General features: G+C 41.1%; 1 protein-coding gene across 8 annotated transcripts in view; it reads right to left on the bottom strand.

Moving 5' to 3' along the window:
- Nnt (nicotinamide nucleotide transhydrogenase) overlaps window positions 1–27,331 on the bottom strand; it is a 92,104-nt gene that overhangs the window by 29,729 nt on the left and 35,044 nt on the right. For all 8 annotated transcript variants that reach the window (XM_075976019.1, XM_075976014.1, XM_075976015.1 and 5 more), the window contains exons 8-17: window positions 19,294–19,427; window positions 18,559–18,750; window positions 17,918–18,071; window positions 14,946–15,107; window positions 13,103–13,213; window positions 12,086–12,231; window positions 10,322–10,517; window positions 7,557–7,790; window positions 6,356–6,516; window positions 3,469–3,648 (exon numbers count right to left, since the gene is read on the bottom strand). In XM_075976019.1, the coding sequence (XP_075832134.1) occupies window positions 3,469–3,648; window positions 6,356–6,516; window positions 7,557–7,790; window positions 10,322–10,517; window positions 12,086–12,231; window positions 13,103–13,213; window positions 14,946–15,107; window positions 17,918–18,071; window positions 18,559–18,750; window positions 19,294–19,427 (1,670 nt within the window). The remainder of the gene's footprint in view (window positions 1–3,468; window positions 3,649–6,355; window positions 6,517–7,556; window positions 7,791–10,321; window positions 10,518–12,085; window positions 12,232–13,102; window positions 13,214–14,945; window positions 15,108–17,917; window positions 18,072–18,558; window positions 18,751–19,293; window positions 19,428–27,331) is intronic.

Here is a 27,331-nt window from a genome sequence, read left to right as displayed (position 1 = left end):
AGAATTCAAGTCTTTTGCCAGGCGTGGTGGCACATGCCCATAATCCCAGCACACAGGAGACTGATGCAGGTGGATCCTTAATTTGAGGCAGTCTTAGCTATGTGGTGATATACTGTCTAAAACAATCAGGCAAAAAAAAAGATAAAATAACTCAAATCTTGCAATTTGATTTCAAAACTCATATTTCTGACAAATGGCCTTTAAGTAATTGTGAAGATCTGCTGCCCCCTGCTGTTCACTTGAATTTTCCAACTGAAACACAGTAAGACGGTTTAGAAGCCCACTTTTGAAGGAAACTGTTTCTAAAGAACTAAAAGCAACTTTCCTTTAAAGGTACTTGTAACTGAAACACCACAGAGCCTGGAAGTTAAGTTCTCAACAGGATATAAAGTTTCCACATCCCAAATCTTCCCAACTACTTGGGAACTGCTACAAGCATAATAGTCAGGCTGTCTTAAACCTGGCTGCCGAGCCCTGTTTTACAAGATGAGCAAAAACACAAAAAAATACTTTTATTACAAAAAGGTAACTTCAGTATTTTAATTAACCTGATATCTCTCAAGGCAAATAAGAAGCTGAAATGTTAAAATGAAGGTATTCTGTAACCCGATGTAACCAAAGAAGCAAGGTAAGTGTAGCTCTCCCCTCCTATCCTGAAAGCTATTTTGTGTAACACATGGAGACGATTAGAAAGATCCACAAGTGGCCGAGACACAGAGCTAAGTGACCGAGGGGTGCCCAACCCCAAATGATGGCATTTGCAGTGCAGACAGCACACCTAAGACTCAGGGGAAACAGAGGAGGAGGAGATGGAAACATTGTAACAGCCAGAGGATGACAGTGGAAGAGGATGGGCCTGCTGCTGGACAGTCCCCTAGATGTGACAAGGGGAAGCCAACCTTGAAAGCTCAGCGAGGTCACCTGAACAAGACTGGCATAATGACATCGTGAGTTGAGCACCAATGTGGCTGGGGGAAGTTCCACAAGCTCCCGCCCTCGGTGGAGAGCTACAGGGAGTCAATAGCTACTGAGAAAGAGCGAATCCAGTTCCTCCAAGGAATTCTAAATGGTCAGTCCTGGACGTATGTACCTATAAGCAACACTAAGGAGACTCAGTATGCTAGCTATACATGTGCATACCTACACTACAGAAGAAAAGATCTTAAGTTGGGGGGAGGGCATGGGAGAAGTTGGAGAGGGGACGGAACTGTAAGAGTGACATAGATATAGTGTTCATGTATAAAATTCTCAAAACTAGAAATTTTTTTAAAAACTAAGCGGCTGGAGTAATGGCTTAGCAGTTAAGGGCACTGGTTGCTTCCGGAGGGACCCAGATTTGAGTCCAAGCACGTGGCTTACAACCATGTCACTTCAGTTCCAGCCCTCGTCTGGCCTCTGCAGGTACCAGACAGGAAAGTGGCACACTGACATTCATGCGGACAAAACACCCACAGCACATAAATAATCTTTTTTGTTAAAATTTAATTAAGCCAGAGGTATCAGATTGTCGTAAATATATTATTAAGGTGATACACATTAAGGTTATTTGTAAACCCGAGATGTCTTTGTAAGCCTTGGGGTGGGTTTTTTTTAAATGATCTTTCTTTTAATGATGTATTTATTTTGATATGTCGCCTGCATGTATGTCTGTGTGAGAGTGTCAGATCCCCTGGATACGGAGTTATGGTCTATTATAAGCTGCCATGTGGGTGCTGGGAATTGAACCCAGGAAGGGACCTTTTTTTAATTTAAATATTTAGAGTTATACCTTACATAGACTTGATAAAGATATAGACATTGAAAAAAATACAAGTTTGGTTTTTTTTAAGCTTGTTTGTTATAAAGTAATGCAAATGGGCTTCAACAGCAATCCAAAACTATTCTGTAGAAAATAATAACTATAATTTAAGCAAGTTACTTCTTGTCAAATTTATAGTTAATTATAAAAAGATACCTTTTGCCATCAAGGAGAGAATTAATTAGTAAAAAAAAAGGAAGGTGGGAAGTATTTATATAGCTACTTTTCTGTTCTGGTTTCTTAAAAAAAAATCACATTGACCATAAACCTTCATGATAAGCATTCTAATAGAGAACCAGGAGGAGCGTGGTCAGAACAAGCTGTCTAGAAACACGTAAAAATTTTTTAAAAAAAGTCTCTAACATTGAGTACATTATTTCTAAGAACTGCGTCTTAGGAGTGAAAATGGATGGCTATGAGAGGGAGTCATGAAGCCCCACCCCTAGCTGAGGAACTCAGGGCCTCAGGGGGGAGATGTGGTCCCAGAGAGTCTGCCCATGCTCTGGGGGAGATGTGGTCCCAGAGAGTCTGCCCATGCTCTGGGGGAGATGTGGTCCCAGAGAGTCTACCCATGCTCTGGAGGAGATGTGGTCCCAGAGAGTCTGCCCATGCTCTGGGGGAGATGTAGTCCCAGAGAGTCTACCCATGCTCTGGCATGTCATCCTAAACCATGCACATTAAGTGGACTTGGTCACAACAGGGGAAAAAAGCACATGAAGTTGAGAAGGAACAGTGGTTGGAGGTGAGGAGGACATGAAGGGGAGAAGGAAAAGGGGGATGGATTATTGTTTTGTTTTGAGACAAGGTCTCACTGTGTAACCCTGGCCAAACCAGTCTCAAAGTGAGATCTGCCTACCTCTGCCTCTTCCCAAGAAGTTGGATTAAAGGCATGTGCTACCATACCCAACAGGGGGGTTGGATTTGACCAAAACACAGAGAGATAGGGAGATAAAGGAGAGATAGGTAGGGAGAGAGAGAGAGAGAGAGAGAGAGAGAGAGAGAGAGAGAGAGAGAGATGAAATTTTCAAACAATAAAACACATGAAGATGTACTACATAAATAAAAAATCAAATAACCTAAGTTGTGAAGTACTGGGGAAAATTAAATAAACTTTGTATAACCATATGATAGATTACTATAAAGCCCCCTAAATATATTTTAAAGGCATCTTTCATGATTAAAAAGGCAAGACTATGTAGCTTTGTAACATTTTAAAACTTAAGTGAAAGCTAGGCACAGCGTGTTATCACAAATTCCTGCAATCCTAGCACTTGGGAGACTGAGGCAGGAGGATCTCAAGGCCAGCCAGGGCTCTGTACCAGGAACCTGTCTACAGAGGGAAAAAAAAGAATTGACAAATACAATAAGGTCAGACAAGTGAATACACAATACTATACAAACAAAAAGAATGGTAAAAATAACCAAAAGTAAACATGATGTATTTCCCTCCAGGCAGAGAAAGGTATTCAAAAGGTTTGACTTTAAGTTTTCCTAAGTCTTTGTAGTTGAATATCTTTAAATCAGTCTCAGAAATTTGCTCTGAAAATCCTCATATTCCTGCTGAAAATAATTAAAACCAATAGATTTATTTTTACTGTAAACAGAATAAGGATCAAGCACATCCATGCTCCAGGAGATCATTTCCATTCTCTTCCACATGCGTCCCTTACCACACACATGATGTATGACAAGATGGCACCAGAGGAGCCGATAAGCGCTCCCACGATGGTCAGCAGGTTGTTGTTGAGCAGGAAGCCCTCGGCACACAAGGCCCAGCCTGAGTAGCTATTCAGCACGGTGATGACAACAGGCATGTCAGCGCCCCCAATAGCAGCTGTCAACGTCACACCCTAGGGAGAAAACCAAAGCAAAGTCCCAAGTGAACATACACAATCAATTCTCTAACATTCAACATCTTCGTAATCACTCCAATTGTCTAACAACACATTTCCAAAGAAGTTCTGCTTCTGGCGATGACCAAGTCTGCCATATGACCAACTCTCTCATAGACATAGCAACCGTGAACATCTGTCACCACCACCCCCAAAATCCCCCACACAGAAGTAGTGATAAAAATTGGCAGAAACTGGAAAGGAGTCTCCACTAGGGAAAATTAAATGATACCAGGTTCATGTCCCAGCTCTTGATGGCCCCTGCTGGTATCAAGGGGAGGAGATAAAACTAAGGCCAGCAGTCCACAGTCTTACTGGCTGGCGATCCAGAGGACATGGTTTTGGTGACAAAGACAGCTGGAAAGTGAAAAAGAAAATCCTACAAAGGAGCAGGCTCGAAGGATTTCTACACAAATACTGTAAAGAAACACTACCCAAATCTCTAGCTGATATGCAAAACTCTGGGTCAGAGTCCAGGCAATTCTGCTAAGGACAAAAATAACAACAGGTTTCAGACACTGTCCCAAAAGAGTCAGAATTTGAAACTTCAGTCTAACCAAATTAGCTGCCCCAAAGCAAAAGTAATACAAAAATGTAAATTAAATTGTGAATGGTTATTGATAACTCTACATGAATATAACAGAATCCTATGTGTCTAAAAAAATCATTAACAATGTCCATGATGCAATTCAAAGTTATTAAACATAAGAAAGTAAAAAGGCTAGGGGAAGCAGACTTTTTACTATTCATTCCATATACACCTCCATTTTTGTGTTTTGTTTATCTGAGGATATATTAAGCCAAAGGCAATTAAAAATATCTTTTGTGCTATGGGGACATTTTCATACTGGCAATAAGTTCCTCTCAAATATATTCATCATTTCTAAAAAATAGCAATTTTTTAAATATTTAATTTCTATGTTATAGGTTTGATGACAGGAACTTTTGGAAACTTCTGCTTGATTAGATTAAAAATTAAGAATTAGTTGATTATTTGATTTTATTTAAAATAAAACAAAAAAATCACCATCACATAAGACAGAAGAAAACTGGATTTTAAGACACAAAGACAGAATTTCAAGTCCCTTTTATTGTTCTAAAGCGTGTGTGCTGACCCATGCCCTAACTCTATGATCACTTGTGAATATGTCCCATTTGTACACCACGGCTCTCGTGTTTCTGAATCACAGAGTCGGTATTTAATAAGAAATCACAAGATAGCCTTACTAGGTGCTGTGAATATTTTCTCAACTTATAATGTAAAGGCCATCTACAGAGTATAGCCAGTCTAGAGGAACGTGACAGAATTCCATGTAATAGCATCCTCTACTAATAAAATGCCAAACTGTAACAAAGACAGAATCTCTGTTTATCTCAATATATTAGATGCAAAAGCCACATAAGATAGGGAGAGAAAACCCATGGACGGATGAACTCTGTTAGTGAATACACTGGATTTATTAACTGTAACTCATCATACATAATTATTGGATCCCACATCACATCTTCCAGGGAATGTGAGAGCAACTTACAAGCTGTGGCCGCCTTAGACACATTATACAAACTCGGAAGCACTATTTGTAGAACTTGTGATATGGTAGGTGTTAAAACAGAGTTTAAGTCCTTGGCTTTTAAAATTCTTGTTCACCAGCACATTGGCACAACGAAAATTTCAGAGCACTAAAGGTGTCTGATGTGACAACTTTAAATCGCCAGTTAAGGGAACATCATTTTCTTCTCGTACTTTTAAAACATTCAAGAAAGTATGGAATATATACATATTAGAGTACTACTCAGCAGTCAAAAACAATGACTTCTTGAATTTTGCATGCAAATGGACGGAAATAGAAAACACTATCCTGAGTGAGGTAAGCCAGACCCAAAAAGAGGAACATGGGATGTACTCACTCATAATTGGTTTCTAGCCATAAATAAAGGACGTTGAGCCTATAATTCATGATCCTAGAGAAGCTAAATAAGAAGGTGAACCCAAAGAAAGACATATAGTCATCCTCCTGGAGATTAACTTTCATCGGGCAATGAAAGCAGACAGAGTCAGAGACCCAAATTGGAGCACCGGACTGAAATCCCAAGGTCCAAATCAGGAGCAGAAGGAGAGAGAGCACGAGCAAGGAACTCAGGACCGCGAGGGATGTACCCACATACTGAGACATTGGGGATAATCTATCGGGAACTCAACAAGGCCAGCTGGCCTGGGTCGGAAAAAGCATGGGATAAAACCGGACTCGCTGAACATAGCGGACAATGAGGACTGCTGAGAAGTCAAGAACAATGACACTGGGTTTTGATCCTACTGCATGAACTGGCTTTGTGGGAGCCTAGCCTGTTTGGATGCTCAGCTTCCTAGACCTGGAAGGAGGTGGGAGGTCCTTGGACTTCCCACAAGGCAGGGAACCAGGACTGCTCTTTGGGCTGATGAGGGAGGGAGACTTGATTGGGGGAGGGAGAGGGATTTGGGAGACCATGGAGGGGAGAAGGCAGAAATCTCTAATAAATAAATTTTAAAAAAAAGTTCTATATTCTAAAATGATGGGCATGTAACTGTTGGGGACCTTGAAGAGACAGAAACGTGATCAGATTGTAGTCTAATGATATATCCCTGACTCTCCTCCAAGTATTTGCTTCTCCATCTCCAGCAGCTTACCATGATAGTAGAAAGGGCAGACACGGAGCCCAGACAGGTAATGCCAGTGGTAAAGCTGGGGTCGGCCATAAATGGGATGAGTCCACCCGCACTAGCAGCCAGCAAGCCTGCATTGAGCGCGTGCCTTCCAGGGAGCAGCAGAGGAGCTGACTTCAGGATACCTGGGCCAAAGCAGAGGTTACTCAGAACCCAGAGTGTGCTGTGGGGAACCCCATATGTCACTTAATCCTAAGTTACCAAAACTTACTATCAGAATGATAATGTGGTACTTCAGACATCACTTTATAGCACCAGATAAGAAACATAAGACATGTTAAAAGTTCTATATGTAACACACATTAGCAGAGACAAGAAAATATGGTTCAACTTAACTGTTCTTTTCCCTACTTTTTGACCACATAATTTCTTTACTAGGTCATGGAATCTTAAAAATTGATTTTTTTTCCTGTATGACCAACACAGAAGTTATTAAGTGTGGTTTTGTTTATTTACAACTTCAATACAGAATTCTAGGGCATTAGCATGTCCAATGCTATCAACTGAGCCCAAGGGAGAAGAACCCCTGTTAGCTATTTCTAAAGAAACAGCCTGAGACAAGAATGAGCGAGACTTGAGGTTCGCTTGTGATTTTTTTTTAAGTTTCATGGAAGTTTCCCCATTTAATAGCTTTATTATTCAGAGGCAAAAACCATATTTTTACATCACAAACAACTTTCTCCAGGGACTTGTTTGTGACCGCACTGCACAGAGGCTCTCTGGATTTTTCCTTCTGCTTCCATTTTCATGATTCAACATCGCAATAGTAGAATTTGCCTTGGCATAGTGCTAAGATGTGTTGTTTTTCAGAATGAGTTCCATTAACCAAATTTACTGGATAATAAGAATCTCTCTACTCTAGGAAACACAAGTTCATTTCTGCAGAACATATACAGAAATCCCTAAGCAAAGGCCAGAGAGGTGCTATTTTGATCATATGTATTAAGAAATATCCTTTAGTGTCTACAAACGTCTGTGTACTAACTTCTACTATTAGCTGTGTGCAGAAGAAATGGCTTTATGAAAGCTTAGAGCTCCTAAGAATTAAAATGTATTATCTTTTTGAGGGAAAATCTTTTACATGTGTCTGAGCGCTATACAAACTCACGGACACCCTGGCCCTAAATGATGAATATTTACCTCAAAGTTAGGTGAAATCACTTACCCTGTAATTTTCCATAGGCAATAAGAGACCCACTGAAGGTGACTCCACCGATGTAAGTGCCAAGGTAGGCCACAATCTTGGTGAAATTTGATGTCGCGTCCATTGCAAAATGTGGATATTCTACAATGTACTCAGCCATGCAAGTAAGCACTGCCGCCAAGCCCACTAAACTGTGGAAAGCAGCGACCAGCTGAGGCAAGTCAGAAATCTGGATGCGCTTCGCAATCGCCAAGCCTGTCGGGACACCAAGGCCAGGGAGGAATTTAAATCTGACAGACCTTCGGAAAACGGCAACCCGAAGGACAGGGTTTGCATCACTGTCGCAGATGAGCGTTGCCTGATTCCTAGTATGGACAACCATTTTCCTTCCAGTGTCTTTATTGGCACAAAAGGACCAGCTTTCCTGAGGAAGTATGGAAGGCAGCCTAAAGCTAACACTCTGCTGGGAAAGATTTACCAGCCTGCTCACAAGTTGCACGTACGAGTTTATATAAAGGTAATTGCACAACCTTCAAGTAATAAAATATACAAGTGTGTGTGTGTGTGTGTGTGTATGTGTGTGTGTGTAGGGACTAGGGAGAGCATCAGATATCCTGGACCTGGAGTTACAGATAGTTGTGAGGTGCTTAACATGGGTGCTGGGAAGTGAACTCGGGACCTCTGGAAGAGCAGCAAGTGCTCTTGACCACTGCAGCGGCTCTGATGCCCCAGCAAATGCAGCCTTCTTTATCCCAAGTTCTAAAAAGTTATTGATTTCATAGAATGACTGTGTCGATTCTGCCAAGCTCTTGTACCTGTAGCAAACCTAGAATTTTCAACTCATAAGCACACTTCCCACATACATATCAGTAAACGTTTTCTTTACATTTAAAAGGGTAATTCGAGAAAAACTTCTGTTTGTGGTATGAAACGTAAGATGCAAGAGAAAACTTTGCCCCTGTAACAAATGTGGAGAGACTTCTTCACTCAGGATGTAACAGTTATCAAACACAGGAAGAATATTTGCTTATTTTGGGCTAATCACAATGTAAACACCATAGTCTCATTTTAAACTTAAGTTATATTAAATTTTTCTATATTTTCTATATTGTCAATACTTTCGCCAAGAATACTTTTAACCTGTCAATGCCATGTCATCAAACAGGAAATGGGGAAGAAATTATAACAGTCTGCTGTTACATAGTGTCTCTACTGTAAGCCAACATAAATAACCTAAGAGCATCATTTAAAAGTCTAGTACATTAATTACAAAGGGGTATACTGTATTAGTGGTACCTTTGTTTCTGAAGTATTTTAAGTTTATTTTATTTTTTACTTATTTTTTCTTTATGTATATGAGTGTTTTACCTGCATGTATGTCTACGCATTGTGTGAGTGCCTAGTACCTTCGGAGGCCAGCCGAGGTAGTTGGTCCCCTGAAACTGTTGTTATAGATGGCTGTGAGCCACCATGTGGATGCTGGGAACTTTACCCAGTTCTCTGGGAGAACAGCCAGTGCTCTTAACCACTGAGCTGTCTCTCCATTCCCTATTTAATTTTTAATAATGGCTTTATTTTAAAAACCAGCTCACAAAATTCTGAAAATCTGACAAGAGTTCCAGCATACTACTAGAGAAAATTAAAACAGTGGTTGTTCTACCCAGTCACGTGTTATTTGAGTGTTCAGCATTTATGAACAGAGTCTACTGCAGTCTATAATCGTCAGAACAAAAGATGAGCCTACATATAAGTGTCCCAGTCCTCGATCCTGTAAGCAGTAAGTAGACATAGTCAGTAAAAGAAAATAAGAACTTCATACCGCATGGGATAGTCTTTAATACCGCTCTTTAGCTCAGTTGGGACACTTTCCCATGTTTTTAAACGTCGGTATTTGAATAAGAATTTGAATAAAAATAAGCTATGTGGTTTTTACCCAAGGAGCAATGTTCCTAACCATGCAGTCCTCAAACCATATTCCCAATATTAAAAAGTTTTTTTTTAATTTTAAATCTCTGAACCTAACTTTCTTCAGATATATGAAGGACATGAATGTATCTGAAGGCAGAAGTCCCCCAGCGCTTACCCATGGTACCACCCAAAGCCATCACACCGAAATCCCCCCGCGCTTACCTATGGTACCATCCAAAGCCATCACACCGAAGTCCCCCCGCGCTTACCCATGGTACCACCCATGGCCATCACACCGAAGTCCCCCCCCCCCCGCGCTTACCCATGGTACCACCCATGGCCATCACACCGAAGTCCCCCAGCGCTTACCTATGGTATCACCCGTGGCCATCACACCGAAGTCCCCCAGCACTTACCTATGGTATCACCCGTGGCCATCACACCGAAGTCCCCCGCGCTTACCTATGGTATCACCCGTGGCCATCACACCGAAGTCCCCCGCGCTTACCTATGGTATCACCCGTGGCCATCACACCGAAGTCCCCCGCGCTTACCTATGGTATCACCCGTGGCCATCACACCGAAGTCCCCCGCGCTTACCTATGGTACCACCCGTGGCCATCACACCGAAGTCCCCCAGCGCTTACCCATGGTACCACCCGTGGCCATCACACCGAAGTCCCCCGCGCTTACCTATGGTATCACCCGTGGCCATCACACCGAAGTCCCCCGCGCTTACCTATGGTACCACCCGTGGCCATCACACCGAAGTCCCCCGCGCTTACCTATGGTACCACCCAAAGCCATCACACCGAAGTCCCCCGCGCTTACCTATGGTACCACCCATGGCCATCACACCGAAGTCCCCCAGCGCTTACCTATGGTACCACCCATGGCCATTGCGCCAGACATCTGAGCTAACAGTTGTGGATCTGGCTTCAGACCTCCAAGTGTGGCTGCCAGGCCTCCTGCAACCCCAATCATGCCCAAAGCATTGCCAAGTCGAGCTGTCCCCTGAGTGGAGAGGCCGCCCAGGGCGCCAACACAGCACAGGCCTGAGGCCAGGTACATGATCTGATCAGAGGAAAGAAAAGAGACTATTAAAAACTTCAATCTGTTGGCACAGCAAAGACCTCTCTTGTGGACTGCGATTCTCTAAAATGTAAATTCAGACAGTCAACAGATAAATATGAACTCTTTTGATAGCACTTCAAAATATTTTCCTATCCACTAGGAATGTAAATACACTACATACTTTAAATTATAATTATGCCATACATACAAGTTGGATTTGATAGTATACACAAATATACAAAAGTACCTGAACTTAAATGGGGTTGTTAGATTTTGAAACACTAAAAGTGTCCAAATGCTACAAAATAGCCAATCCATGTCATTGGTACCATGAGCTATGCCTTAATTATATATACAGTAACATTCTCATGGCAGCCACGGGAGAAAAGAACCATTATCTCCACTTTATAAAGGGGGCAGAAAAGCTTCTGGGGGTTACATGATTTATCCATGGGAAGTGCAGTAAGCTGCAAGCTTAGACTTCAGACTTGAGTCTCTCAACTCCCTGGAGTTCACTGGGGAATCTATTCCTCCCAGAATCTGCCTGTCACCCCCTCTGCAGTGCTAAGATTACAAGCATGTACAGTACCACACCCAGTTTTTTTTTTTCCACACAGGTTTTGGGGATCAAACTCACGTCTCCATACTAGTACAACAAGCACTTCACCAGCCATGCCTCCACCCCAGCCCTACAACAGTAGTTCTCAGTAAGCTGGTAACAATGCCCTGGGGTTGAATGGCCCTTTCACAGGGGTCCCCTAACACATTACAATTCATAGCTCTCAAAAATACAGTTATGAAGTAGCAACGAAAATCGTCTTATGGTTGGGGGTCACCACAACATGAGGAACTGTACAAAAGGGTCGCAGCATTAGGAAGGTTGAGCATCACGGCCCTACAACATAAAAAAAAATAAATTCTAGGGGTCTGGAGTGGTGACTCAGTGATTAAGAGTACTGGCGGCTCCTACAGAGGACCTGGGATCGATTCCTAGCACCCACACACTGGCTTTAAAGCAGTCTGTAACTCTAATAAAAGTGGCTCCAGCCCCTTCTTCTGACCTCTTGGGGCACCAGGAATGCATGTGCAGAAACATGTATGCAAGTAAAATACCCATACACACAAAATAATAATTAAAAGACAAAATGCATCTTTAAAAAAATGTTTAATTACTATATTTTCTTAAATGCATTGTATAATGTCTTTTGTTATAAACATTTTTCAGCATAAAAACTGTGATGTATTTGTGGATGAGAGAAGTGCAAATGTCTCCAGACTGACCATTGGTCACTTCACTGTACCCTCACAACAATCCACAGGCTCACGAGGAAAGTACAACTGTCTTCTCAGCAGTTTCTACACGTGAAACCTTAAAACAAGTAAGTCAGCCCACACCAACTCCTGGTCCTCAGGAGATCAGAATGCTCTGTTGGAACAGGGCATTTCCAGGTTACAACTGTATCTGCTGACAGAGCTGAATGTTCTCGATAGTTTAAATTCTGTAAGCGAAATAGTCAGAAGGGAGAACGATATGGTGGTAAAAACGAAAGCACTCAAAGGTCTCTTACCTCTTCAATGTTATAACCACTGTAGAGGGCAGCTAAATATCCACCCACGAAAGTGCCACCAGGGAGGAGATACAGGTAATTGTATTCTGGAGGATCCGTGGGTCGCTTGAACATGTCCAGCATTCTCTGAGTCACCAGAAAGCCACCTTACCGAATCAAGAGAAAGAAAAATGGCAAGAGGTATCACATAGGACAGCATGACCCTTTTTCATATGCTAGAATATCTTTATTAAACATATCTGTATTGCCAGCTATCACAAAGTGACAACTATTATTCCAAGTAATATTTTTTGACCCTCAAAAAACAGTCATTCTATTATTAAAACCAGTTCCCTTAAGGTGGATGAAGAATGGGGAACCCTCAATCCAGTTAAGAAGAAAACTCGCTATCAACGCAGGGCCAACTGTTTCTGCATGACTAGAAGCAAATGGCCATTTAAAAGCTTGAAAATACAAAGGAGCAAAAGTCAGTGTTTTTCTCTGATAGGATACTCTGCTTGTCAGACTCTGTAGCAATGATAAAGGGAAAAACACTGCATCAAAAGACTCCAGGTTTCTTGGACAGAATAAGGAATTCTTAGCTCTAAAACAGCATCAGATGAGTGTCATACATGAGTGGTGTGCTAGCCTTTCAGTTATCAGGAACAAACAGAGTCGTGATAAGGCAAAAGACTAAAATCCTATCTGCAGTTGTACTTATTCAGAGATGTCACGGTGATAGCAGAAGTCAACATAATGCAAAGCTATGCATTCCACGGTTTTCCCGTTAGCTTCTAGCACGACATCCTTACGTGGCTGAAGGTATGGATGGATTGGTTCTTTATCAGTGCAGTTTCTAACCAATACAGAAAGGCAAAATATTTTACCTTCCTTCCAAAGGAACATTTGTGGCCTGAGAAGCCATCTTTAAAGGTAAAGTCAAATGCTTAAATTCAGAAAGTCTATTTTACATGGCTTGGTATTTGCTTCCTATGTCACCCAAAACAGCCTGCCTGGGCTCTTTCTTCTTCCTCCTACCTGCGATGTTGACTGACGATATGAATGTAGCAAGAGCAGCAAGACCCTGGGAAGTCGTGGAAGGATAAAAATGTCCTCCCATCAATGCCAAACCACCGACTGCAGTCAAACCTAGAAAGAAAATATCAACATGGTGAATAAGTACAGGAACCTCTCCACATTCAATGGAATAACCGAAATGCTTGTCATATCAGAATCCTATCAAAAGACAAGACAGCCTTCTTACATCTTCATCAAAATGATAAGTGCAATCTTCCTGATCAAAACTGTTGACAACATGCCTATGCACCTTTCTTACCTGAAGTACCATTGTGGGTAAAAAGTTAACAAGCCTCGCATCCATTGGCTTGAGGATATGACTTTCAATTTTCTACCAGTGATCTCATCATGGTAAGTCATCACTGTCACTAGAGCCTGGCTTATAGGGAAATGTGACAACCAAACTACAAGGAATTAATCATGATCTGTAGGCATTGATCAGGGTGCCACCAATTTGAGCTTTCCTGTATGCAGCACTTTTTAAAACTGGATGTGCTCCCTACAGAAATCCTAGGAGCTACGCCTAGGACATTCCAAGAGATAATCATGTGCTCCACCATGCTGGCTACTCAGCTGGGTCTCATTCCCTCGCATCTAAGCCAATGTTGGAGGTTGAAGAGAACAGCTCCTTGAAGTCACATGCACTGCTGTAAAAGCTCTCACCAAAGAAATATGTTTGATGGTACCATTTCCTAGCAAGGGGGCTCCTGTACCCTGCAAAGATTTGCCACTTGTGTTGGTTTAAAAAGACACTGATTGGCCAGTAACCAGGCAGGAAGTATAGGCAGGGTGACCAGACTAAGAGAATTCTGGGAAGAGGAAAGGCAGAGATGTAATCACCAGCCAGACACAGAAGAAGCAAGATGAAAATGCCTTACTGAGAAAAGGTACCAAGCTACATGGCTAAACATAGATAAGAATTATGGGTTAATTTAAGTTGTAAGAGGTAGTTACTAATAAGCCTGAGCAACTAGCCAAATAGTTTATAATTAACATAAGCATCTGTGTGCTTATTTGGGAATTTATGGCTGTGGGACTGGGTGGGGCAGAAACTTCTGTCTACAGGTTACTTATGTGTAAACAACATGATCAACCAAAGTCATACACAGCCTACACAAACTTGGTAGATTGCTTAATTGAGTCTAAGAAAAGACCCTAAAGGGTGTGGCAACTGATTCTGTGAAATACCCTCTGGTTTTTAAATTTCATCAGTGGAATCCTTTCCTTAAAGTACCTGATAATTGGAAAAAAATATTAATGGATCCATACTGCTGGAAATGGGGACACAGGAAGGGCTGGCACATTCTATAGCATCCAGTTTGACAAGCCCACTCACCCTTGGGAACACCCAAGTCACTATAAAGCTGCCCTAGACACTGGTGGAGGAAGTCCTTCTGTTTATGTGTTGCTTTCATTGGTTAATCAATAAAAAAAAACTGCTTGGCCTGATAGGTAGACGGAGAAGACAGAACTGAATTCTGGAAGAAAGCAGAGAGAAAAAGCCGCCACGGAGACGCCAGGTCAGACATGCTAAATCTTTCCCAGTAAGCCATGACCTCATGGTGAACTCAGATTATGAGAAATGGGTTAAATCAAGATGTGAGAATTAGCCAGTAAGAGGCTAGAGATAATGGGCCAAGCAGTGTTTAAATGAATACAGTTTGTGTGCTTATTTCAGGTGTAAGCTAGCCGGGCCACCCTCCTTGTGCCACAAGACACCAGGAGTCATGATCTGAAAATGGACTTTGTAGACTTCACCAAAACCTCCTATGACAGACTAAGAGCAAAGAACAAAAGAACAAACCTGAGATGGCATTAGTAACAGACATCAGTGGTGAGTGGAGAGCAGGGGTTACTCCCCAGACAGTGTGGTAACCAATAATGCCAGCCAGGCCAAAAGTGGTCACCATCTGAGAAAAGGCGAGGTTGGGGGCCACCATGCCCAAACCCAGCATCCCAGTGAGACCTAGAGGAAGAAAGAGAAAGTGAGATGGCCTGCAATGACCTCAGCAACCTTAAATGTACATGCTCACGCACACACACATATTTGCACACACACATATATATATATATACACACACACACATATATATGCACACACACACACACACTATAGAATAGTCCATGTCTTTCATTCTGTTCCCCTGATAATAACCAGTAGATTATTAAGACATTTGACCATTAAGATGTAAGGGAGATTATAGATGAAATCTACCTTAACTGACCACTTCCCCCAAATGAAATGCAAAGATCTAGTAATATTTATGAGCCACCTTCAGAACAATTTACACAATTCCCTGTGCCTAACTTTGTCCCCTTTTGTTTTAACATTTACTGACAGTGTCCCATGTGTTTATACAAGCCTACAGAAGAGCAGCAACACACTCTACTCAGGCAGGATATAACCTTTACAAGACAGGACTTTTATGAGGCCAATTTTATGTCATTCTCAGCTGTGGCTGAGCAACAGAGGCTTCCAAGACCAGGAAGGATTTCATTCACTCCAGCACCTCCCCGAAACATATGGCTTCCACCCACCCAGGACAGAAATTTTGCAATTGCTCCTGAGTCTGGACTGGACTGTTGGCCAGGGCAGTCAGCTCCAGCCTCAACACCAAGTCAGCAAACAGAGTTTTATAAAGAGAAGAAAAAAAAATAACTACAAATTAAATTAAGAATGTGCAGAAACAAGCAGCCAGCTCTGAACATACATTTTTAATTATCGCCTTCCTTAATAAAAACCATGTGGATAGCTGTTCTGCAACAGAAGAAAGGGTTACCTAGTGGTCAGTAAAAACAGAGACACTGGGCCATGGGGGAGCTGGAAGCACCCTTTCCTGAATAAGGGTCCTTGAGTTCAGCAGGAGCTATTGCTTTGTCAGTGGCGTAGCTGAAGAAACAGCTGTGGACGTTAATTTACCTTGAAGTTGACTATTCTTTGTTTTATTTATTTTTTATTTATTTATTTTTGGTTTTTCGAGACAGGGTTTCTCTGTGGTTTTGGAGCCTGTCCTGGAACTAGCTCTTGTAGACTAGGCTGGCCTCGAACTCACAGAGATCCGCCTGCCTCTGCCTCCCGAGTACTGGGATTAAAGGCGTACGCCACCACCGCCCGGCTGAAGTTGACTATTCTTAATGAAGATTTTCCTACTCATATGCAGTATTTCAGAAGTTCTAACACACGGCTTGCTAAATCTCTGGGAGAGAGTCAGATAAATGTTTTGGCTTTCCAGTGACTGATAAGACACTATATAGGGTTATGATTAGTCATGTTGTCTTAAGCCAGACTGTCTCATTCAAATCTTCATCCTGCTGCTTGCTAGTGACTGATCTTAGACATGTTATGTACCTCTGTGTGTTTCAGTGTCCTCATTCATAACATTGCTAACCCTCGTGTCTTTATCTTTAAAAGGAATATGGGAATATTCCCAAGTCACTGAGTGGTTATAAGTGACAGATGAGCTAATATATATGAAGGACAGAGCACAGTGCCTGGTGTTTATTAAATACTCGCCTCTATTCCAATCATATTAGCCAGAAAGGACTAACTCAGCAAAATCCACAGTGCCTCCCAATGGACAAAGACACAAATGATATCACATATAGGAAGGTTTTTTTATCAACGCTCCAATTATCTAGCAGAAATGCCTTGCCTCGATAAACATGACAGAAATCTCAAAAACTCAATTATCCCATAGGCCCTGCTCCATTTTCTTCTACACCTCAAAGAGAGATGGAAATTCACGGTCCTGCTTAGGAAACACCGCAAGAGCAATGCGATCATCTGAAATCATCTTATTTCCTTTTTTTTCTTTAGTAAGCGAGTGCAAGCAGGGACACGGCCCCATCTCCTCACAGCGCGCACCAGCAGAAGCCTCTCGGTCGCCTTGCTGAGCCTTGCTCTTTATTCAAGGAGAGTTACACACTTAGCTTTAAAACATCTGGCCTCACATGGGAATTCGGGGAATGCTGAGCCTACAAGAATCCTGCCTGCCTGCTGCTGCTCTCTTAATTCGTTATAGTTTGCTTTGGTTTTGTTTTTGCTTTGACACTAAGCAGATCTAAACTTGTTTCATTCCTTCAATGAGGAAGAAAGCAATTTCCAATCAAATGCCCACATTTTAGCTTCTCACGATACAGAGCCAGAAAGAATATGTCTCACTATTTTACAGTAATTCTTTAGTAATTTTAAAAAGATGACTCTAAAACAAAACCAAAGAACTTGTGACCCATTATAAAGAAAAAAAATCAAAATTAAAATATTAAAGTTTCTTAGGTAACTTAGAATGCTAGTCTAATATTCAAGGCTATCCCTTACCTCAAACTATTTATTATTCAAACAAGTTTTTGGTTGCTCGGTCTTACCCAGTTATACAGATCGCCACAAACTAGTGTCTTACAAAACACAAAAAGATCTTGATTTGCATACGTTCAACATCAGCACACTCTGACACTCTTACTCAGCAGCTTTGATACAGGCAATATCGGTGCCCATATTGAATATGTTTTCTGTAAAATGTATTAATACCTCATATGTGATTTCGCTTGCCTTCACTCCAGTACTTAACAAAGTGACTGTGTTATTTTGGGTAATCAATATACTCTCCAAGCCCAGAGAGCAGGGACGGGCAACATATGGTAAAGTCAGATGTATCAGGGATTCCAGTATAATGGAATCCAAAGAATAACAACAGTATTCCATTTATTAATCATGACAATGAACATAGTACATAAAAAACTCAATCAGTGCTCAGTCTTAATGAATGTTATTCTCACCTGCCGCATACACAGAGGCTGTGGTTAGTGTCTTCGTGTACATTGAAACGGTGCCTGCTTTCTCTGCTTCCAGTTCAGCCACCGTCTTCTGTTTTACTGGGGCTTCTTGGGGGATATTTTTTGGTGTGGGGGCTGGAAAAATCACATTGCCATCCTAACAAATATCAGAAAATAGCATTTTTAAAGTCAAGTTGGAAATTCAAAATGACTTACAGAAGACAGTTCACGTTGAAAAACTTTGGTGTAAATATAATTGTAATGTATATTAATGAATGTGTATATATTTAATTTTAATGTAAATTCATATAATTTACAAAGTGAGTATATAAGTGTATAGCATTAGTGCTATACATATATAATTTTTATATGTCTGGGGCATATATCTAAGAATACTAATTAAACCCTGAAAAGTAAGTACAAGAGAGAATAATTCATTTTTCCTGATTAAATTTCTCCTTCTGGTTTTCAAAAGAGTTGTATATTTTTAGTGCTCATAGTTGAATTTATGATATACTTTCTTTAAATAATTCTCTATTTTTAAACAATTTCCATTGCATGTCAATGCTTTATTACAATATATCTTTATTCCAAAAGGGGGCTCTTCTGTGACGCTAGGAGCATAGGAGGAGAGGAGTACCTACCTTCATCACCACAGTTCCCCGGATGACGTGACTCATGGTACCAAAGTCAAAATCATCCTTCACTTCAAAATGAAAGTTATCCTTGTCAGGGCTGATGGCCTTCAGGAGTTTGGTGATGTTGTTGGAGTACAGCGTACTGGCCTGAGTGGCCATGCGGCTGGGGAGGTCCGTGTAGCCAATATGAGTAATTCCCTAAAGGAAAAAGCATATTGTCACAAAAGTCAGGCCCCTACCCCTGCATTCTCTTGGACAGTTCTCATGCATGGCTGAAGCTCAGTTTAGTGAGTACATATCTTTGTAGATATACGTATACATATACACTTATAAACATAAATACACATTTCAAAGTGAGCTTTATGTCCATTTTCTAAATCTTTTTCCAAGCTTTCATGGATTGTTTTTTAACTTTCCATCTTCAGTTTCTACAAATACTTCAAAGGGATCAATAGCTCCTAGGGAGGACTTGGGCTACCGCTCTGGGGAAGAGCTAACAGTGTGCCTAGTGTGTTTTACTTGTGTTAGGCCCTGGGTTTGATCCCCAGCACCATAAAGACATTTAAAAGAGGGGAAAGTAAAGCCCTCAGTTGGGACCTGGGGATAGGACTCAGGAAGGCCGATTCAATCTACTGTATTTATGTATTAAATTCTCAAAGAATTAGTAAAATTATTTTTTAAACCACACAAGTCACTGGATATCACAGGATATAGAGGCAAGAAGACACTTTCTTGGTATACCTTATGAACGTAAAGTTCTCCCGGCTTAGTGGTTTCAAAGTTTCCGCCAGCCTCAGCAGCTAAATCCACAACAACCGAACCTTCCTTCATTGATTCAATCATTTCCTTACTAAATAAAATGGGAGCTTTTTTACCTGATAAAATCAAAACACAGAACAAATTAGGATATTCTTCTAATTGGTACAGTGGGCTGTCTGCACTCAAGGCTTCACGATGTGAAAAGTCAATTGTTTATCAGATATTCCGAAGACAAGGGCATAAACGAGACCATTCACTTCGGGCAAAGACGTGTCTGGGCTGCAGAGTGGGCCACCATTCAGCAGGCAAGCAAGCCTCACCGTATGGTTGGCCTGAGCGATCTCGGCCATGCTCTCCCCAGCTGGCTTACATCTAGAACCATTTACGGAGAGATTTTATTTGTTTAAAAAGAAGACGTAAAATAAGCCATTATGGAAACTATGTTCACCCAAACTGAACAATTCACAAAGGTCACACATGTCAAGAGTACATTCAGTGCTAATTTATGAATTACGAAATAGAATAGTTCCATTCCTTTTAGCAAATGTCACCAGATTTTCCGATTCATTACCCACCTTAATCAAACAGAGGATAACAACTAGAAGAGACCGGAAAGTGCCATGAAATAAACACCGCAGCACTGCAGGGCCCCAAAGGGCCGGGAAGCACTCATGTGCTTGTATTCCCAACTATTGATCCTCTGCCTACGAAGTCAATCCTGTCTCTACCTGGTCCTGGGAGTGCTGAAGAAGACAAACAGCAGTGCTCCCTGTTCTCATGAGATACATTCTGCTTATGTGCTAATCCACAGTCTAAATCACGAGGTGTTTTAGGAGGCTCGCTAGTTCCTATACAGGGTAAGTCCCCAACAAATACCTGAGCCAAGAGAGAAAGCAAACAGACTTGTATGATTGGTAGAAAGAAAGCTGAGCACCGATAGCCTCATTTCTATCCCTTTTTTTAATTTTATATTTACAGGCTCTAAGTAAAAACACTTTTATAAACTGACATCAATTAAACATCATTACATTTGTATTAAAATCAACCCATTATCAAATCACTTGACAGAGATGCATACAATTCCAAAAGGAAAAATAATATAAATGTAAACTAGAATAATTTAGCTGTAGTACATATGAAAACAATTATAAAGATATATCTGAGTGTTCAGGGTTACCTCAATCTTTTTGGTACAAACTTCATACAAGATAAAGTCCAAATCCTTACTCCTGAAGGCTTTTTCCCCCTGGGTGAACAGTTCTTTCTAGCATCCCCACTTGCTTTCCTTCTGGGCCATCCACTACAGCAATGCTGGACTAGCTACCAAAAGATCCCTTAATGGCAGGGTTCTCTTTTCTGAGTTCCCGTAAACGAACAAGAATCAAAAGGCATTTTCTCCCAGGCTGATAGCTACAGAGGTTTTCCAAACTCCTTGACAGTATTCCTTTCCCCTTCTCTTCCCAAGTAGAAAATTGAATATTTTCCTGAGCCTTGAGAATCGGAGAAAGCAACACATATATTTCCAGGACTTTTCCCCTAAGAAAGCCCATGCTTCTCAGCTCCCCAGAGACTGGTCACCAAGCCGTGGTAGCTGCATCCACACAATCTAAAGTGCTGGCCTAGACTTTCCAGATATGTTACTCTCATCGCCATCCCACCCTCATATGCGGGGCTGCTGTTTAAAGCGGCCACCTTCTTGTTACAGCTTTAACTCCCACCTTATTTATGCCCTCCAGACTTGGGCTCACAGGCCTAAAACAACCATTTCAGATGCAGAATGATCCTCTCTGGCTTCTGACTAACGCAAGCTGTGGCTACTGATGCCACAAGTCTTATTTGGCATCTAACTAATTTGTTTTGCTATAGTAATGTTCGTCTATATCTGATGAAAAATTAAGTGTTTATGTGTATGGTGGTGGGGAGTATTTGAGTGCCAAAATATACAAGTGGGGGTCTGAGGACAACCATGGAAGTCAGGTCTCTCTTTCAATTGTGTGAGTCCCAGGAGTCAAACTCAGGTCACCCGATTGGGTGGCAAGTGCTCTTAACCCCTTGGGCGATCTGACCAATTCTGCCACGTGCTTTTGACTTTCAAGTATTTCTTGTCTTTTATTTGTTTTTGTTTTTTTTTGTTGGTTGGTTGGCTGGCTGGCTGGCTGGCTGGCTGGCTGGTTGGTTGGTTGGTTTTGGATGCTTGAGCTGAATCCATGGCCTCTGTATCTATACTTCTAATACAAATTGCGCCTTTTAAAAATATACCTCTGTTATATTTTGGAGGACGTGATCTGGGAGAGGGTCTCCTATAGCCCAGGCTGATCTAAAAGGCACTACGTGACTAGAGCTGGTCTTAAACCTCTGGTCCTGACACCTCTACTTCACAGTACTTGGATTTCAGGCCTGTGTCTCCATTCCTATCAAGACTTTCAAATGGTTCTAGTGATACTCTATGGTCTTTACACTAAGTAAGTATTCAGTGGGAAATAATATACTATTTTCTCAAAAGTTATTGAATCTCAGAATAATAATATAAACCATACAGTGTAAGTTATATCAAGACACCAATGTGCAAAGGTGTTTTTTAAGGCTGTGTCAGCTATTGCCAAATTTAATATGTACAGGGTGACTAAATAATATTAGAGACGACAGACTGTACCCTTCATGTTTTCTAAGGAGTCCTAAAGTTTACACCACATGATGTCTTGCTCAGTGGTAACTTTCAAGTTTACTCACTAATTGTATCTTTAAAGCACATAATAGAATATGTAATCTAAACTCCATATACCTACTTATATGTGCATATGTAAGTCACCCATAGTCTATATAACTCGTAATAAGTTCCATCATAGCATTCACCAATATCAGAGCATACTTGAGTGGTTAGACTAATTTATTTTCTTCTCTGTATTTTCGCTTATCTCCCAAATGTCCTAATTTTAAAATGAAGAAATCTCAATAAGGTCTGCGGGGAGGGAGGGTCACAACGAAGGACAGAATACCGCAGCTGCCTGCAAGCACTCGCATGTGGATTAACTTTTTTTTTATTCTGGAAACTGAAAAAAAATGAAAATTGAAAACAGAAGGGGAAAATATAGCCAAAAGAGAAGCAGGATCGTGAACAGCGTTCCAAATGAGCAGATCCTCAAAAGAATAGGTCAGGAGGGAGAAAGACTCAGACAGCGATTGCAACAGAGTATCTTAGTGTAACAGTCCAATGGGATGGAAATGTAACTGCATGATAAAGACCGTATCCAAAATAAAGGAAAGAAGGGACAACAAGAGGTCTAGGTTTGGGGTAAGTTTTCTATTCAAACTGAACATCCTATTTTTAACTAAGATCCACGTAAATTATATATAATTGTAAGAGAACTGGCCCAGACAGAGAAAGAGGGAAGCAAAACACTTTAGAATCTTTCTCTAGTTTGTGGACTTAAAAAAAAAATCCTAAATTTAAACAATAAGAAAAAATACAAAATAAACACAAGGTGACTTAAATAATTCCAACTCCAGGAGATCAAACTCCCTCTCTGGCTTCTGTGAGCATCTAGAAGCCTGTATACACACACACACACACACACACACACACACACACACACACACACGCACACAATTTTAAAGGCCAGACTGGTCCACACAGAGAATTCCAGGTGAGCAAGGTGTATACAGTGAGATCCTGTCTCAGATAAATAAATCTTTGGAGAAAACCAAAAAATAAAAAATATTTTAATTCACAGAAATTAAAATTAAAAAAGCAAAAATATTAAGATCTTACTAGAAGACTGAAGAGATGACTCGATGCTTAAGAGCACATACTATTCTTGCAGAGCACCTGAGTTTGATTCCCAGCACCCACATCAGGTAGCTCACAACTGCCTGTAACTTTAGTACCAAAGGATCCAATGAAGAGGAGAATGTGATCAAAATACATTATATGCACTTATTGAAATGCACAGCTTTTACAAGCTAATAAATAAAGGAAAATTATTATACTTTATGTTTAAATGAAACAATTATCTGGACAATCTCTCCATGAGATTATGCACAACAAAATCTTTCAGAAAAGTCGTTTGTTGGGTGTTTGTAAATTGGCAGAAAGAAGCCCGGAAGTAGGCCCCTCTATTAGTTTCCCCTTTTACTTTGGAGAAGTAAATGAAAACGCAGACACAGGAATAATGCAGAAAATGTTAGCAGAATATTGTTTCTAACTAACAAAGAGCAAAAATAAAGTTTCGACTCTGGGTAAACAGCAAAATCATATGAATTTGAAAAAGAAAATTCCATAAAACCATTAAGGTATACTGACAGGGTTCTTTGTTTTTTGGGTTTTTTTCGAGACAGGGTTTCTTCGTAGCTTTTTGGTTCCTGTCCTGGAACTAGCTCTTCTAGACCAGGCTGGCCTCGAACTCACAGAGATCCGTCTGCCTCTACCTCCTGAGTGCTGGGATTAAAGGCATGCGCCACCACCGCCTAGCTATTGACAGGGTTCTTAATGACCATCACATTGCATCAAATACCTACAGACTACTGAATGGTGAAAAAGTGTGCAACCTCTTGATCCCAGCATTGTTAAGATGTATTGAACAGAGGCAGAAAGAAAGGAATAAAAATGTAAATAGTATTTCTAGCCAAACCAAGAAGCCACCTCTTATTTTTACGTCCTACTATGTGTTTTATTTCATGTCTAGCAAGAGTCATATAGCCTTTTTATTGTGTGTGATCTATGCATGTGTATGTGCTCATGGATACATATGGAGTAGGGTGTTGGACATGCTTGCATGCAGATGGCAGAGGTCAACATTTGATGTCTTCCCATATTGATCTCCACTTTTTTTTTAAAGATAGGGTCACTCACTGAACCTGGAGCTCATTGGCTGGGTATGCTGACTCGTCAACAGGCCCTAGAACAATACCCATTTCCTCCCCACCAGCACTGGGGTCGTACCTGCACATGCTACCAGGCTCTCTCTTTACATGAGTGTTGAGGATCTGAACTCGCTAGTCTTTATGCTTACTTGTGTTATCTCTCCAATGCCACATACTATTCTTGTTTTAAAAAACAAAAGTAAGGTATAATCACAGACAATTCTTCTTGTAAGTTAAGAACACGGTTTGATATTTATTACTAGAAATATTAGAATAACTTATGGAGTGACCTATTTACTTACGTTACCAACTCAAAAACTGCGGCCTGACCTACAGAGCTGTACTTAGGACAACCTGACAAAACAGACAATGACAGAGAATGGGAAAAATACATAGACTTTTCACACTGTGTCACGGAGCCGTCCAACATCCACTGCAAAGTCTCTCCAATGTAAAGATAAAACAAAATGAGGATAAAAGGCAAAAGGAGAATTTCATATTTTCTCTGATGCAAATGCAGAAGAAAGCAGAGGGGAAGACATGGGTAAGAGGTCTGGGGGAGGGTGTGGGGGCTCTTGCTTTTCAAGGTACAGTTGGGCTTTCCTGTTCTAAAGCCCAGTGTTAATAATTTAGTCCTGTGGTACATTTACACAAAGGAGTACTACACAGCAGAAAAAAATAATGACATCTTGCTGGGTGGTGGTGGCGCACGCCTTTAATCCTTTAATCCCAGCACTCGGGAGGCAGAGGCAGGCGGATCTCTGTGAGTTCGAGACCAGCCTGGTCTACGAGAGCTAGTTCCAGGACAGGCTCCAAAACCACAGAGAAACCCTGTCTCAAAAAAAACAAAAAAAAAATGACATCTTGAAATTTGCAGGCAAATGGATGGATCTAGAAAACATCATATTGAGTGAGGTAATCCAGACCCAGAAAGACAATTATCACATGTACTCACTCATAAGAGGCTTTTAGACATAAAGCAAAGAAAAACCAGCCTACAATTCACAATCCCAAGAGAACTTAGAAAAAAAAGGACCCTAAGAGAGACATACATGGATCTAATCGACATTGGAAGTAGAAAAAGACAAGATCTCCTGAGTAAATTGGGAGCATGGGAACCATGGGGAGGGGACAAAAAGGGAGAGGAGTAGAGAAAAACAATAAAATAAAAAAAAATTAGTCCTTTATCTTTAAAAAAAAAAAGGAAGTAGCATTTACAGACAGGCTAGGACTGTTACATTTCCATACACCACCCATCTAGAAATAAATAAACAAATATAAAAAAATGAACAAAAAGAGAAAATCATTTACATATTTCCTGGCAAGATATGAACTGAGTGAAAGATTTGACATAATCTGCATGCAATTTGTTTTTTGGCCCTTCCTGGTTCATGGACACTGAGTTCCTCTGTTACTCTAAGTTACTGAGTTCCTCCCCATTTGGGAGTGATTTCTATTCTTCGGCAGAGTCAATGGTAAGACAGTGGCACTCACGGCCACCACTCACCTTTCCTCCACAGCTCTTTCTCTGTTAGAAAAGCAGCAGGGGCCGGGCGGTGGTGGCGCACGCCTTTAATCCCAGCACTCGGGAGGCAGAGGCAGGCAGATCTCTGGGAGTTCGAGGCCAGCCTGGTCTAGAAGAGCTAGTTCCAGGACCGGAACCAAAAGCTACAGAGAAACCCTGTCTCGAAAATCAAAAAAAAAAAAGAGAGAAAAGAAAATAAAAGCAGCAGGGTTCTAAAGGCTCCCACCTGGGTGGGGTGAGGAGGAGATGGGGATGGGGGGAACGGACAGACGGACAGACTGTAGCTCAGAGGCAGAGCAGTTGCCTATAATGCATGAGGCCCTGGGTTCGATCCTCAGTCCCTAGTGCCCATATAAATAAATAATTCTCGGAAAATTCTAACTATGTCATTTTCTGTTGAATCAACTGTTGCGTGAGATAAACGAGAGCGTGTCGGGTTAGTGCACAGCTTCCTGGAATCCCTGTGCGGCACCATAAATGTAACCTGCATTCTGTTGTAAGCATGTGTGGTTGTAACTCATCTCAACTGTGCTCGAGTCGCCGTCTCGTGGTGCTCAGGCTGGACTCAAACTTATTATGCAGTCAACGATGACGTTGAACTGGCAATCCTCCTGCCTCTGTTCTCCGAGTGCTGGGGTTTGCAGACATGAGACTATGAGACTATGCTCATCTTAGATTTACTCTGGAATATTAATGAACTTACAGAATATTTTCATAATCATGATGTCCTCAATAAATTTATACTGGGCATGCAGTTTAAAAGCACTGGAATTAGAAGCTACCAGAAAAGTTGCTCATTTCTGAAAACAGCTCCAACAGCTTACTGACATATAGCAAAGGAATACATCCTTGGCTCCTCGGCAGTACTAAATTCAAAAAGAGTGGCTTCAGTTAAACTAAATAACAAAGAATAACTATTTCCAGGAAAATCTTGTAATGTACCTCTCGCAATAAATCAAGACTAACATGGTCATCTGAAATCAATAAATTCTCAGAGTCTGTCATTGAGAAAAGAAGCCAATCCTCACAGGCAACTCTGATCGAGGGAGAAGCGAGAGGGAAGAAAGGTGGGAAAGGGGAAGGGATAATATAGAGGAAGAGAGGAGAAAGGAGGAAAGGGGAGAGGGGAGGAGAAGGGAGAGGGGAAGAAGAGGGAACGGGAGAGGAGAGAAATTAAAAAGAAGCCACTAAAACTACTAAGAACAAAAAGACACCAAGATGAAATGGATTAACCACAAGTTTTTATAATGATTCCAAAAAGCAGAGAGAATTATTTACTGGAATTACTCAATGACATGTAATCATGGGGAAATTCCTGACTTCCTGGCCTGTAAAGCGTCAAATTAGAGGCTCAAGAAAAACTTTCTGCCTTCACACAGCATGATAAATTTAATTCCATACTCATAGATGCATAATTGAAATCACAGAACCTGTTTACCTAAAACCAAAACGTATCTCTCACCAACAAGTACTACAAAGGACAGTCTTAAATACAAAGCGATACTGGATGTATAACTGGAAAGCAGTAAAGAAAATAGTTTGAACATCAATCAGTGTCTTACATATGAAGAATTTTATTGTTAATCGGGTGTGGTGGCATATGCCTGGAATCTTAGCACTTGAGAGAGCAAAGGC

Source organism: Microtus pennsylvanicus, chromosome 6 (assembly GCF_037038515.1).
Source record: "Microtus pennsylvanicus isolate mMicPen1 chromosome 6, mMicPen1.hap1, whole genome shotgun sequence".
In the NCBI taxonomy this organism is placed as follows: Eukaryota; Metazoa; Chordata; class Mammalia; order Rodentia; family Cricetidae; genus Microtus; species Microtus pennsylvanicus.
This window is presented reverse-complemented; position numbering and strand designations above follow the sequence as displayed.